This window comes from Stomoxys calcitrans, chromosome 5 (assembly GCF_963082655.1).
Source record: "Stomoxys calcitrans chromosome 5, idStoCalc2.1, whole genome shotgun sequence".
In the NCBI taxonomy this organism is placed as follows: Eukaryota; Metazoa; Arthropoda; class Insecta; order Diptera; family Muscidae; genus Stomoxys; species Stomoxys calcitrans.
In genome coordinates this window covers 85,197,727-85,212,002 of record NC_081556.1, presented here as the reverse complement: position 1 = coordinate 85,212,002, position 14,276 = coordinate 85,197,727, and the positions used below count along the sequence as shown (strand labels likewise).

The 14,276-nt window shown below is 41.0% G+C and overlaps 1 protein-coding gene across 3 annotated transcripts in view; it reads right to left on the bottom strand.

The window, feature by feature from the left end:
• Nucleotides 1-14,276, bottom strand: part of LOC106087471 (rap guanine nucleotide exchange factor 4) — a 528,050-nt gene that overhangs the window by 113,260 nt on the left and 400,514 nt on the right. The window contains exon 1 of one of the 3 annotated variants that reach the window (XM_013252522.2): nucleotides 9,304-10,403. The exons of the other annotated variants lie outside the window; for them this stretch is intronic. Within the exon in view, the coding sequence (XP_013107976.1) occupies nucleotides 9,304-9,819 (516 nt within the window). The 5' untranslated portion in view covers nucleotides 9,820-10,403. Of the gene's footprint in view, nucleotides 1-9,303; nucleotides 10,404-14,276 lie in introns of those variants that run through there. 3 annotated transcript variants of the gene reach the window in all.

The following is a 14,276-nucleotide window of genomic DNA, read 5'->3' as shown; positions in this document are numbered from 1 at the left end:
GAAGGAGTTACACTTTAGGTTCTCATTTCTTTGGGAACCTGCCTGATTTAGCGAACGAGCTTGCGAGACTAAGAACTACGTTACACACTCCAGGGACACTGCAATCTGTGGGTATTCTTCTAGCGACATGTAAGCTAAATTTTCAGATCCAGGCCAGAAGGGCAACGAATAATAGATGGTCACAAAGAGGGGGCTGTGAGCATTTCAAAACTATGTGGCCTCATCTAGACTTGAAGAGGTCTACTGCTTTGCTGTCATTGGCTAGGACACACGTCTCAATCTTTGTGTCCGTCATGACAGGTCACTGTCTAATCGGAAAACATTCTGACAGACGGAAGGTAGCCAGCAACGACTTTTGCAGAAGCTGTGAGGACATGGAAGAAGAAGAGACTATAGAACGCCTTCTATGTGTGTGTCGCGCACTAGCAGTTAGAAGGAGTTCCACTTTAGGTTCTCATTTCTTTGGGAACCTGTCTGATTTAGCGGATGTGAACATTCGCAAGTTACTGGGCTTTTTAAAGCGATCTGGATGGTTCAACGATAGGAACTAGAAGGCATCTTCCTTCTTCTGTTCCTGTGGTATCACAATGGACGAAAACGTCAAAGTGAATCTGATGGCAGACTGCCACATAAACCTAACTTACCTAGCGGATGTGAACATTCGCAAGTTGTTGGGATTTTTAAAGCGATCTGGATGGTTCAACGGTAGGAACTAGAAGACATCTTCCTTCCTCTGTTCCTGTGGTAACACAATTGACGAAAACGGTCTAAGTGAGTCAGATGGCAGACTGCCACTTAAACCTAACCTAAACAGTGAGAAGTGTACCCTGTTCCTTAATGATATAATTATTTAAAAACTTAAAAAGTCCTCCTTACTACTATATTATTGAACAGATTCAATAGAGTTTTTCTCAATTTTAACTTTAAAATAATGATTTTAATTATTACAATCGATATGCAGATCGGATCATATTGGTATGAAGCAGCTACATAAGGTGATCTGCTGATTTCGGGTCTTAAAAAACTTATTTTTTATTCGATTGTCATGAAATTCGTGTTTATTTATTATGCCAAAATCTCTGATAAGCTAAATAAAACTTCGAATACTAAAGAATGGTGGAGTTTAGTTGATGAAATAAATAATCAGGACTTTCATATAAGTCATACTTTGTCGGCAGAGGTACTTAAAACTTATATCATTGAATGAACACTACGCGACTTCGCTAGTTATAAACCAAACGTTAGATAAAGACGTAACATTAGCGGAAATTAAGCACATCTTAGCTAAATCCCAACCGGATAAGGCCCCAGGCGAAGACAGAATTTCCTATTAATTTATTTTTCTAATGCAACAGACGATTTTTTAACACAGCTTGCAACTTAGCTTATCGATCGATGAAAATTTTAAGAAAATCGGTTCAGCCAAGTATCATATAGTCATAATGGGCCAAATAGCACTTTTGAGGGGTGGCGTGACCCACTATACTTCGACCTGATTTTGTATGGCAGATTCGAAATCTACTCCCGAATACCTTTCATTTGAGCCCCATATTGAAATTAATGTCCAGTTTGTCAGTTTGGGGGAGTTTTGGGGTTTGGGCTGCCCGATGGGTACTTAGTTTAAAATTTCAATACCATAGTCGGATTCTACTCTACAATACCTTTCATTTGATACCTATATTTTGTTGTGTTTTTTTGCATAAGGGGGAGGATCCGTCGCCCTTCCGATACCGAAAAATTATATAGCCTATGTTTGCTTCCAGACCAACCTACACAATATGCGAACATTTCGAGAAAATCGGTTTTGCCGTTTTTCAGTCTAAACGGAACAAACAAAACGAGTCCCATATATTCGTGATTGGCTAACATGCCCAGTTTGGGCGTTTTCGTGGGGGTGGGGTGACCCCCTTTACTTCATTTGACACCCATATTGTCCTAATCGGTTCACTTTTGATTTGGATAATGTTTTTTGGGGTAGCGGTGGAGGGTCCAACCCCTTCCGTTATCAAACAATTATAAAGCCTATTCCTGACCATATTCGTAATTTACTCCCAAATACCTTATATACATATATATATATATATACCAATCACGACAATATGGGACTCAAATGAAAGGTATTTAAGATAAGAAAATGTATCTGATATCCAAACGTCGGACCAAGTGTTAGGGGGACCACCCCAACACCCAAAACACGCCTAAATCGGACATATACTGATCACGGCAATATGGGACTCAAATGAAAGGTATTTGCGAATAAAATACGAATATGATATCCAAATGTGGGACCACGTTTCTGGGGGGGTGGACCCCTTCCCCAAAACACCCCCCAAACAGGACTTATTTACTGACCATGGGAATATGGGGCTTAAAAAAAGATATTTGAGTGTAGAATTAGAATCTTATATCCAAATATCAAGTGTTTTGGCGGCCTCCCCAAAAACATCCTCCAAAGGGGACAAATTTACGAACATAGCCATATGGGGCTCAAATGAAAGATCTTTGGGAGTAAAGCAAGAATCTGATATCAATATTTGGGAAAAGTGTCTGTGGGGCCACCCCACCCCCTCAACACCACCCAAATAGTAAGTATTTGCTGACTTTTGCAATATGAGGCTCAAATAAGAGGGTTTTTAGAGTGGAACACGAATCCGATGTAAATTTTCAAGGCGAACTCACAGAGTGGCCGCCCATCCCCCAAACACCCCCAAGCCGGTCATGTTTGCCGACTATGGAAATATGGGGCTCAAAAGGAATGTGGGAGTAGACCACGTATCTGTTATCAACATTAGGGTCCAACTGTCTAGGGGACGTCCCACCACCATAACAACCCCAAAATAGGACGTATTTGCTCACAAAGACAATTTGGGTCGTCAAGAGAGTGGAACTAAATATTTATAGTTTTAGGGCCAATACCCCAAACCGGACATATTTGCTGACTTTTGCAATAAGGAGTTTAAATGAGATTTGAAAACGAATTTGTTATACAATTTTGAGGCCAATGGCAATATGGGGTTCAAATAAATGATATATGGAAATAGAGCACGTTGCTGATATATTTTCCGGGCTTAGTGTTTGGGGGACCACCCCAATCCCCAAAACACACCTAACTCGGGCATATTTACAGACCATGTCAATGTGGAGATTAAATGAAAGGTATTGGGGTGTAGAACAAGAATTGATACCCACTTTCGAGACCAATTTTCTGGGGGTCAACCCCTTTCCCAAAATACCCCACAAGCAGCAATTTTTTAGTGACCATCGCAAAATGGGGCTTAGATAAAGGTATTTGGGAGTAGAATACGAATTTGATATCCAAATGTAGGATCATGTATTTAGGGCATCACCCCTTCCCCAAAACACACCGCAAAGGGTAAAAATTTTTCGACCATGCCAATAAGTGGCTCAAATGAAAGGTATTTGAGATTAGAAAACGAATTTGATAACCTTTTTTGGGCCATGTATTTGGGGGACGCCTCATTCTATAAACTCCCCCCAAAACCAATGGCAATATGAGGTTTAAATAAATGGTATTTGAGAGAAGAGCACGATACCGATATTTTTTGAGGGCCCAGTATCTGGGGGACCAATTCTCCCCCGAAAACATCCCTAAATCAGACATAATGAGAATATGGGGGTGAAATGAAGTATTTTAAGAATGGAGTACACCTTACACCCAAACATAAATTCGTAGACCAATAAAGATCAAATGGGATTCAGATAAAGCCACTTATATTGTTAAACTGTTAGTAAAGCGATATATTGGGTTGCCCAAAAAGTGATTGCGGATTTTTCATATAGTCGGCGTTGACAAATTTTTTCACAGCTTGTGACTCTGTAATTGCATTCTTTCTTCTGTCAGTTATCAGCTGTTACTTTAAGCTTGCTTTAGAAAAAAAGTGTAAAAAAGTATATTTGATTAAAGTTCATTCTAAGCTTTATTAAAAATGCATTTACTTTCTTTTAAAAAATCCGCAATTACTTTTTGGGCAACCCAATACTATTTTCGTAGCATGGTATTTTGCTAAAAGCACTTTAATTGTTGAAAAAAAATATTCCAAGGAAAATTTTACTCCATATAAAGTAAAAGAAGGCGCAGCGGAGCGGGCCCGGGTCAGCTAGTTTTATATATAAAGAAGATTATATGTTATTTAGAAATTCTATCCATAGAGAAGAGAAAAATGAATAAAAATTCCTTACTACTACTCATGAAGTTTGGCACAATTGGTGGTACTAGACAATTTTTTCATTCGATATCATTGAGATTAGAATCATTGAATTATCTTAGACTGACCTCTTCATTGGTGCCGAAAACTGTCTACATTGAGTCATCTTTGGAAATTGTTGCCAAATATGTATACCGATCTGTGGCCCATTAAAGGCCTATTATCATCCGATTTCGATAAACTGAGGTACAGTAGTGGGTATAAAAATGAATCGTCATTACATCTTTTCAACGAGATATTTTTCATTTTTCAGTAAATTGTTTGTGTTTGCATTATTCTGCAACAGTACACATGGTAAAATCAATGTTAATATTATTCTCCAACACGATGTTGTGTAGGGTATTTCCACAATAACGGCAAGTTGTTTGGAAAACAATTTAATTAAAAAACGTTTTGCGTGTCTTCGTGCAAAGTGACATGAGATGAAATGAGCAAGCATTTAATAGTCTTAAGTGTCTGAAGGTAAACACAAACAAAACGACAAAAACACAAAACGAAATAATCAATGCATACTAGGATGTATGGTTTAACATTTTGGCAAACAGATAGCATTGCAAAACATGGCAATTACTGTGTGCGAATATTAAACAGGAATTTTGTATTTTTTTAGAAAGTGTGTCAAAAAGTCAAAACATTTGATGGAGCTGTGACCATTAATGAAAGTTAACAAATTTAAGATAAATCTAGTTGAAGACCTTCAACAATGTGGAGATAGGACCGATAGACGCCGCAATGGACCAATCATATGCTGTATGGCAAAATTATAAATGCGAATCTGGGAGATAGTGTGGTCAGAAGCCGGGTGACGTTTGTAACGCCCCAAGGAGGGGTGTTCTCGAGGATTCTATGGAACCTCGTCATTAATGAAATCCAGTTGGATATCGGTGGGGATGGGACCAGGATAATCGCTTATTCTGACGACATCGTGCTGCTGGTCCGCGGCAGGTTTCTGTCGACAATCAACGAGATCATACAAGGGTCACTGACGAGATTGTCGCGATAGGCTACCAGAAATGGGTTGAGGACCAAACCAAGGAAAACGAAGTTGTTGCTCTTCACTCGTAGATATAAGATATCGGAGTTCAGACTCCCGTCATTGGACAGGATCACCCTGCGGCTGTCGAAAGAGGCGAAGTACCTTGTTATAGTCCTCGATTCGAAACTGCCCTGCAGGAGGAATACCGAAGAAAGAAGCCGTAAGGCACTGTGCGATTTTTACTCCTGCAGGAGGATGTTCGGTAGGAAGTGGGGGTAACCTCCAAGATGATATATTGGATGCATACGACTATCATGACAACAGTACTGACCTATGGAGCACTGGTACGGTAGAAGGCCGTGGAGAAGAGGACTCGACCGAGGGAGTTCGAGAAGGTCCAGAGACTGGCCTGCGTCGGGGTCACAGGAGCACTGAGATCCTTATCGTAGGCAGGCGTGGGAGCTATGCTGGATATGCAGCTCATTAAGGCCTATATTCGGAATTGCGCCGCCAAGGTCACGCTTAGGCTGAGGGAACTCGGCATGCTGAAGGAGGACGGTTGCGGCCACAGTTTGATTCTGTGCGTTAAGGTTGCGAAGTTTAGACTGAGGAGTATCTCCGAATACCTGGCACTAGTGCCGACTGGCGTGAAGGCATTCGCGATTCGTTTTTTTTTTTGGGGGGGGGGGGGTGAATGGCGAGCGAATGCTGTACTTGAGGAGAATGAGACTCGATCTACGCCGATGGCTCCAAGATGGAGTCAGGAATTGAATTAGGGGTCTATCTGATGCAATTGTACGGTCAGACAGCCTTTCAGTCTGTCACTTTACAGTAGCCGCAAGAAAAATTCTGGTAAGAGATTTGCCGCCCTCAAATCTCGGGATTCATGTGGAGAGTATGACCGCGCTCTAGGCCTCGACCTCATCACCCCTAGGGTTGAAAGTGATGAGGTCGAGATGCGTGGCGGTTTGTTTGAAGTCCCTGTATAGGCTCCGGGTCCATGATGTGACACTGACATGGGTTCCTGGACATGAGGGGATTCCACGAAATGAAAAGGCGGACGAGTGCGCCAGGAGGGGTTCATCTACGCCTGGCAGACCAGTCACCGGTCTTGCCTACGTGCCATTTATCGAGCTACTGAACACAGTAGAGGGGATGGCTAGGGCGGTGTCGGTGGCAAGATGGGACTCGGTGGATGGTTGCCGGACTGCAAAGACGCTCTGGCCTGGCATCGACCAGAGGAGGACGAAGGAGTTGCTGGCATTCGATAAGAGGTCGATAAGTTGCTTGACAGGGGTCATTGCGGGGCATTGTACCATAGGCCGCATTGCGGCGGGCATGGGAATACCGCACAATGACTTCTATATGAGTTACCTCGATGAGGATGAGAAGGAAACTATCGAGCACTTGCTGTGTTCATATCCGGACCTGCAAGGACGTATGCTCTCCTTCCTGGGAAGCCGTTTCTTCTGCGATCTAAGTGAACCTGTGAACATACCACTAGTAGGTCTCCTGGGATTTGTTGACGGAACAGGAAGGTATCGACGGCGGGTGCCAAGGCTCCGGCGTAGGTTGTGTTTGGCCTTGACATTTTTGTGCAATTTGGCCCAGATCGGATCAGATTTGGATATAGCTGCCATGTAGACCGATCATTCGGTTTAAGATTATGGACCCATAAAAGGCGCATTTATTGTCCGATGTTTCCAAAATTTGCGACAGTGAGTTAGGTTAGGCCCCTCGACATCTTTCTGCAATATGACACAGATCGGTCCCGATTTGGATAAAGCTGCCATATAGACCGATCTCTCGATTTAAAGTCTTGGGCTGATAAAAGGTGCATTTATTGTCCGATTTCGCCAAAGTTTGGGACGGTGAATTGTGTTAAGCCCTTTAAATTTTTTTTTTAATTTGCCCCAGATCGGTTCTGCTTTGGATATAACTGCCATATAGACCAATCTCTCAATATAATGTTTTGGGCCCATAGAAGGGCTGATTTCGCCAAAATATGGGACAGTGTGTTGCGTTAGGCTCTTCGACAACTTTCTGCAATTTGGCCCAGATCGGTCCAGATTTGGATATAGCTGCCATATAAACCGATGTCTCGATTTAAAGTTTTGGGCCTATATGAGGCGCATTTAATATCCGATTTCGCCGAAATTTAGGACAGTGAGTTATGTTAGGCCCTTCGATAGCTTTCTTCAATTTGGCCCAAATGGGTCCAGATTTGGATACGGCTATCAAATAAACCGATCTCTCGATTTAAAGTCTTGGCCCCATAAAAGGCACATTTATAATCCGATTTTGCTCAAAGTTGACACAGTGACTTATGTTGGGCTTTTCGACATCCATGTCGTATATGGTTCAGGTCAGTCTATATTTGGATGTGGCTACTAGAAAGACCAATATTTTGCTCTATAAAATTGAACAATGACTTTTACTTATCAGACCTCTCAATATCCATGTCGAATTTGGCCCAAATCGGACCATATTTTTTAGCTCCCATATCAACCGTTATCCCGATATGACTTCTGAGCCCTACCAAGCCGCAATTTTTATCCAAATAGGCAGAAAATATACATGTAGTGTTCTGTTACGACTTCCCACAACTGTGCCAGATACGGTTCAAAACGGTCTATAACCTGATATAGCTCCCATATGAACCGATTTCCCGATTTGATTTTTTTAACCCTTGGAAGCAACAATTTTTGTCCGATTTGGCTGAAGTTTTGCATATAGTATTCTGCTACCACTTCCAACACCTGTGCCAAGGTCTATAACCTGATATAGGTCTATAATCCGATATAGGTCTATAACCTGATATAGGTCTATAAGCTGATATAGCTCCCATATAAAGCGATCTTGGAAACCGCAATTGTTGTCCGATTTGGCTGGAATTTAGCACGTAATGTTCTGTTACAACTTCCTACAACTGAGCCAAGTACGGTCCAAATCGTTATATATCCTGATATAGCTTTCATATAAACCGATCTCTCAATAACACTTGTTCGGGTCCTAGAAGCTTTAATTTTTGACTGGTTTGACAGAATTTTGGTATGTAGATGCCCTTGAACATAATTTATTTTGTGTACATTTTTTGCAAAATCCCAAATTATTTCGAAAATTATTTTGCAAAAATTCTAACAATATGGTAACCCTGCATTACACGGACTTTAAATGACCATTTTCTCGCTCTCTTTCTTTTGGTTTTTACATGTACTGAAACTTGTATTATAGCCAAAAAAAATTAACACTTTTGTTTAAGTGGCTTTTTCCAGACAAATGCCTCACATATTCGATTGGTGGTTTCTGGCCTACCAGAATATCGATCCAATAAACAAAAGATTAGAAATTTATCCGTAGTGGGAAAGTTCGGCTCGATCAAAATTTACCACTTTCTATACCCTTCGACATAGGATAGGGGTATACTATCCTTTCATCCCTTTACTCATCGACATTTAAGTCGTCCATCCGTCTGTGGATAGCATTTGAGCAAGCTTGCCTATGTAACTATGACTGATTGAATATTTTTAATGTAGGTTGTTTTGTAGGAGGTGGCCACCGTAGCGCAGAGGTTAGCATGTCCGTAAAACTTCTCTCCAAAGACTAGGCTACAAAAAGGAGACGCTCATTGAGCTTAAAACTTAAATCGGACTGCACTCATTGACATGTGAGAAATTTGTCCCTGTTCCTTAGTGGAATGTTCATTGGCAAAATTTTCAATTTGCAATTTGTTTTGGATTGTTAATAAGTCTGTATTTATCAGACAATAGCTCATTGTAAAAGTTAACGATTTAAATTTCACAGACAGATTTCCAAATTTGTTCTTGGTCATATAATCTTAGCGCGTTTATAAACTCTCTGCTGGTAATCTGAGAATTAACTCTTCATGCTCAAAGATCACTGCTTAAGACATACTACCCTTATTAGATAACCTTTGTGCTTAGTTCGGTTTTGTGAATGTAGGGTGTACCTCAAAATCTATGTTTGTTTGTTACTTCTTTTTACATTTCAAAACACTCAATGAAACTAAGGACATCCGCCAATGTTCCACTGTCAACACTAAAGCGATAATGTCTAAGCTTTAGTTCTCACTTTACGTACATGATCACTGGGCTCAAAACATGATACGGGACGTATCACACGCCGTCGGGGAATTTCACCACGCCGATAGTGGGGCGTCGGTAATGGCATTTGTTGTGGGTGTGGGTTGCCATCACAACGGTCATGACCATTGCGTAGCACAACGAAGGAATTTGGTTTAAAAACGGAAGTGGCTGGTTTCGTATTGCCGCAACCAATGCGTGCTGTCACATCGATGTCGTTACATTTTATGATGTTGTGGCTGCTGTTGATGACGATATTCTTGTGGCCGCCTGCGTTATGTGGAGGTGGTAATGTGGCATAAGAGTTGCGATATCTGCTGTCGCTGGCTGCATGGCTTTGGTAGAGATTTTCCTCCGAATGTCGACGTCTATGGTATCTCAAGAGGACGCACACATCATCGTAGGTGGAGGCCACAATGTGTTGGGACCAGCGTTTGTTGCCACTGGATATCGAAGATGATGCTGACGATATTGTGGACGCCTCCGATGTTGAGGATGAAGGAATGGAAGTCATAACCGTTTCAAATGTAAAATACTAGTTGGCAAACCTATGGGTTGCGATTGGGTTGCCTTTCCTATTTGAATTGGCATTTGTTTTGTGTGTTTAATTTCGTTGATTCATTATCACCATTATTTTTTTTTTCCAACAACGACCCACCGACCCATTAAACAGGCAAGCAGTGATTAATACGTTTATTGCACTTTTTGTTGTTTTATTTTTTTTTTTGTTTATTTTTGTTTCTACACTTAATTTCTTCTTCTTATTTTAAAATCGCAGGCTTTGCTACTTTTGATTGTTGATTTGTTTTAACGAATTTTCGTCTTTAACATTAATCTCATAGACCTCCACGCTTACTGACCGGCCGACCGAATGAATTACACGCTCGCGATGGCGACGACTGCAGCTATCATGACGACAATTTGACAACCTCCTAGCTGATCAGCTGTCCCTACGCTACTACGGACGCACTTATAGCGAAGCTCTTGGTGAAGTTATTAAAACACAGACGAATAAACAACAGCGCCCCGGCAAAGAGGTAGCAACCGTTTACTGCCATCGCCAACGTGTATCGACCGCACGACAACCGACGCTGCCTGATACTGCAACCAACCAACCACTCTTGGCACTACGCTCGTAATAAATGTTAATTTGTGTTTTTGTTTTCTTTCTCGATAAAAACAATCGACACCAACCTCCTCCCACTTCTATACGTTCGCATGCGATTTGTTTAAACATTAGTGGATGGAGTATTTTACTCGTATGCCATCTATGTATTTACGTACACTCAAAGTAATAAAAGACAAGAGAAAGAGAGTTTGAGAGTAACAAGTGTGGGGGAGAATAGATTTACTACGATTTTTAAATGGCATGGAGTGTGCAGTTTTGTATAGCCTGATGCCATGCTTACTTTTATTCTTCTAGTACTCTTCAGGGGAAGGACTAGGAAGTGACTAGGTTTTCAATGCCCATAGGCTCTCTACGTTACTAAAGGCTCTCTAAGAAAAAGTAGGGTTTCCCGCAAGGACATATATCTACTAAGGGATATAAATTCAACTGCTACTTAGAACAAGTGTCGCACAGTGGGATAGCATCGAGAAAAACTAGTAAAATATATGCCATTGGAGAAGGGATAGAGATAGCTCTATGAAATTTGAAATGATTAAAGCCGTTACGGAGATCATTTCAAGGCCCTAGGATATATGGGCGCCTTTTTGCATGCTTCATAATATGGTCATTTCGCCATTTCGAGAAATCAAAATAAGCAACAGGCAACCATAAAAAGAAGCATACGATTTTTTTCAGCAGTCTAGTGTATTCGATACAGCAAATTTTTTGAAATGGCAGTACGAAATGTTTGCTAATACAGCAGCCCTATGTTTGCTGAAACAGCAGGAATGACTGCTTTCCCATTTGTCAGCAGACAAAAACTGCTGTTTTAGCAAACCATTTTTCTGTTCAGATTATTATCCGATTATCCGACTTTGCTGAAATTTGGTACAGTGAGTTATGTTAGGCCAGTCGACATCCTTCTTCAAATTGGCCCAGATCGGTCCAGATTTGGATATAGCCGTCATTTAGACCGATCCGCCGATTTAGAATCTTAGGCTCATAAAAGCCTCATTTATTATCCGATTTTGCTGAAATTTGGGACAGTGAGTCGCGTTAGGCCACTTGACATCTTTCTCCCATATACAATAGATAGATCTCTCGATTTAGGGTTTTGGGCCCATAAAAGGCGCATTTACTGTCCCGTGTCGCCGAAATTTGGAACACTGAGTAGTGTTGGTGCCTTCAACATCCCTTTGCAATTTGGCCCAGGTCGGTCCGGATTTTAATATAACTGTCATATAGACCGATATCTCGGTTAAAGGTTTTGGGCCCATAAAAGGCGCATTTATTGTCCGATTTCGCTGAAGTTTTGGGACAGCGAGTTGTGTTAGGATCTTCGGTATCCTTCTTTAATTTGGCCCAGATCGGTCCAGATTTCGATATAGCTGCCACATAAATCGATCTCTCGATCGAAAGTCTTGCGCCCAAAAAAGGCGCATTTATTGTCCTATGTCACCGAAATTTGGGATAATTTGGCCCAGATCGGTCCAGATTTGGATATAATTGTCATATAGACAGATCTCTCGATTTAAGGTTTTGGACCCATAAAAGGCGCATTTATTGTCCCATGTCGCCGAAAATTGGCGCACTGAGTTGTTTTGGGGCCTTCAACATTCTTTTTCAATTTGGAGGAGATCGGCCCAGATTTGAATTTAAATGTCATATAGACCGCTATCTCGATTTAAAGTTTTGGGCCCATAAAAGGCGCATTTATTGTCCGATTTCGCAGAAACTTGAGACAGTGAGTTGTGTTAGGGACATCGACATTCCTCCTCAATTTGGCCCAGATCGGTCCAGGTTTGGATATAGCTGCCATATAGACCGATCTCTCGGTTTAAGGTTTTGGGCCCATTAAAGGCGCATTTATTGTCCCATGTCGCCGAAAATTGAGTTGTTTTGGGGCCTTCAACATTCTTTTTCAATTTGGAGCAGATCGGCCCAGATTTGAATTTAAATGTCATACAGACCGCTATCTCGATTTAAAGTTTTGGGCCCATAAAAGGCGCATTTATTGTCCGATTTCGCAGAAACTTGAGACAGTGAGTTGTGTTAGGGCCATCGACATTCTTCCTCAATTTGGCCCAGATCGGTCCAGGTTTGGATATAACTGCCATATAGATATTGGATTGCCCAAAAAGTAATTGCGGATTTTTTAAAAGAATGAAAATGAACTTGAATCAAATATACTTTTTTTACACTTTTTTTCTAAAGCAAGCTAAAAGTAACAGCTGATAACTGACAGAAGAAAGAATGCAATTACAGAGTCACAAGTTGTGAAAAAATTTGTCAACGCCGACTATATGAAAAATCCGCAATTACTTTTCGGGCAACCCAATAGATATTTCGATTTAAAGTTTTGGGTCCATTAAAGGCGCATTTATTGTCCGATTTCGCCGAAATCTGGGAAAGTGAATTGTGAAAGGCCCTACGATATCTTTATGCAAATTTGACCATGATCTGTCCAGATTTGGATATAGCTGCCATGTAGACCGATCTCTCGGTTTAAGGTTTTGGGCCCATTAAAGGCGCATTTATTGTCCCATGTCGCCGAAATTTGGGACTGTGAATTGTGTTGGGGCCTTCGCCATCTTTCTGCAATTTGACCTTGATCGATCTAGATTTGGATATAGCTGCCATATAGACCGATTTCTCGGTTTAAGATTTTGGGCCTAAAAAGTGCGCATTTATTGTCCGATGTCCCCGAAATTTGGAACAATGAGTTGTGTTGGGGCCTTCGACATATTTCTGAAATTTGGCCCCGATCAATCCAGATTAGGATATAGCTGTCATATAGACCGATCTCTCGGTTTAAAGTTTTCGGCCCATAAAAGGCGCATTTACTGTCCGATTGAGTTGTCAGTGAGTTGAGTTAGAGCCTCCGATATCCTTTCTCAATTTGGCCTCGATCGGTCCAGATTTGGATATAGCTGCCATATAGACCGACCTCTCGATTAAAGTTCTTGGGCCCATATCTGTTCAGATTTGGATATAGCTTCCATATCAACCGATCTCCCGATTTGACTTCTTGAGCCCCTGGAAGCCGAAATTTTCCGATTTGGCTGAAATTTTGCATGTAGTATTCTGCTATGACTTCCAACATATATGACAAGTACCGTTGAAATCAGTCATGAACCAGATATAGCTCCCATTAAAAACCGATCTCCCGATTTGACTACTTGAGATTTTGGAAGCCGCCTTTTTGTCCGATTTGGCTAAAATTTTGCACATTGTGTTCTGTTATTAATTTCAACAACTGTGCTAAATACGGTCCAAATCGCTCTATGAACTAAAATACATCCCATATAAACCGATCTTTCGATTTGATTTACGAGCCGCAATTTTTGTCCGATTTGGCTGAAATTTTCCATGCATTACTTGCATTACTTATTAATTTGATTTAGCTATATCCGTCTGTCTATCCGTGTATTAGTTACCTGTCGCATTTGTGGCCCGATTACCATCAAAATTTGTAGATTCGGTTGTGTAGCCCAAAGTTGAGCTCTTTTGATTTTGGAAAAAAATTTGGCCCACATTTGGATATAGCTCCGATATAACCTATTGTATTATGGCTGGAGTAACCAATATTTTGATCTGATCTTCACAAAATTTTGCATGAGATGTTTGACGTGATGTCTATGCTCATTGCTATGCTCGTTTGCATTTCATGCGACGATATGAATGCAACACAAAACGAGATAACTCTGAGATGCATTTCAAATCTTGTCTCACACGACCTCTGCCGTATGGAAATAAAAGCCACTTTCACTGACAACTCACAATTATCCTAATTGAAATACAGAACAAGTATACGAAAATCGTATGTTGCAATATACCACAGCGGCGTTGAATACTAATTCTCC